General features: G+C 65.0%; 1 protein-coding gene across 1 annotated transcript in view; it reads left to right on the plus strand.

The window, feature by feature from the left end:
* LOC119593648 (A disintegrin and metalloproteinase with thrombospondin motifs adt-1-like) overlaps positions 1-357 on the plus strand; it is an 88,803-nt gene that overhangs the window by 74,441 nt on the left and 14,005 nt on the right. Inside the window, exons 18-19 of the mRNA XM_037942600.1 lie at positions 7-109; positions 244-345. Of these exons, the coding sequence (XP_037798528.1) occupies positions 7-109; positions 244-345 (205 nt within the window). The remainder of the gene's footprint in view (positions 1-6; positions 110-243; positions 346-357) is intronic.

Below are 357 nucleotides of genomic sequence, written 5' to 3' on the forward strand. Positions count from 1 at the left end.
CCGCAGGGAGCCGCAGGAAGCAGCAAAGAGCCACGCAGGTCCCCGCTTCCGCCTCGGCTGCGTGACGCTGCGTGACCTTGAAGACCCTCTCGGTCGGCGCTCCTCCAGCGCTGGATCGCCCCGACGCCCCTGACCCACTAAACCGCCTCGGCGACCCACATCAGGGCGGCCCCCTGCGGCGTTCGCGGGCCGCACTGACCCTCAGAGGCTCATGTCACCCTCTGACCCTCTCCGGCTCTGTAGGCTCTACGGCTCTGGGGCTCTAAGAGCTCTGTCTGGCTCGGGGTCATGAGAGGAAGAGGCCCTCGTGACAAATTGATTTCAACGCCGAATGCCACAGCCAATGTAAACCGTTTC

The sequence above is a fragment of the Penaeus monodon genome, chromosome 32, assembly GCF_015228065.2.
Source record: "Penaeus monodon isolate SGIC_2016 chromosome 32, NSTDA_Pmon_1, whole genome shotgun sequence".
NCBI lineage: Eukaryota > Metazoa > Arthropoda > Malacostraca > Decapoda > Penaeidae > Penaeus > Penaeus monodon.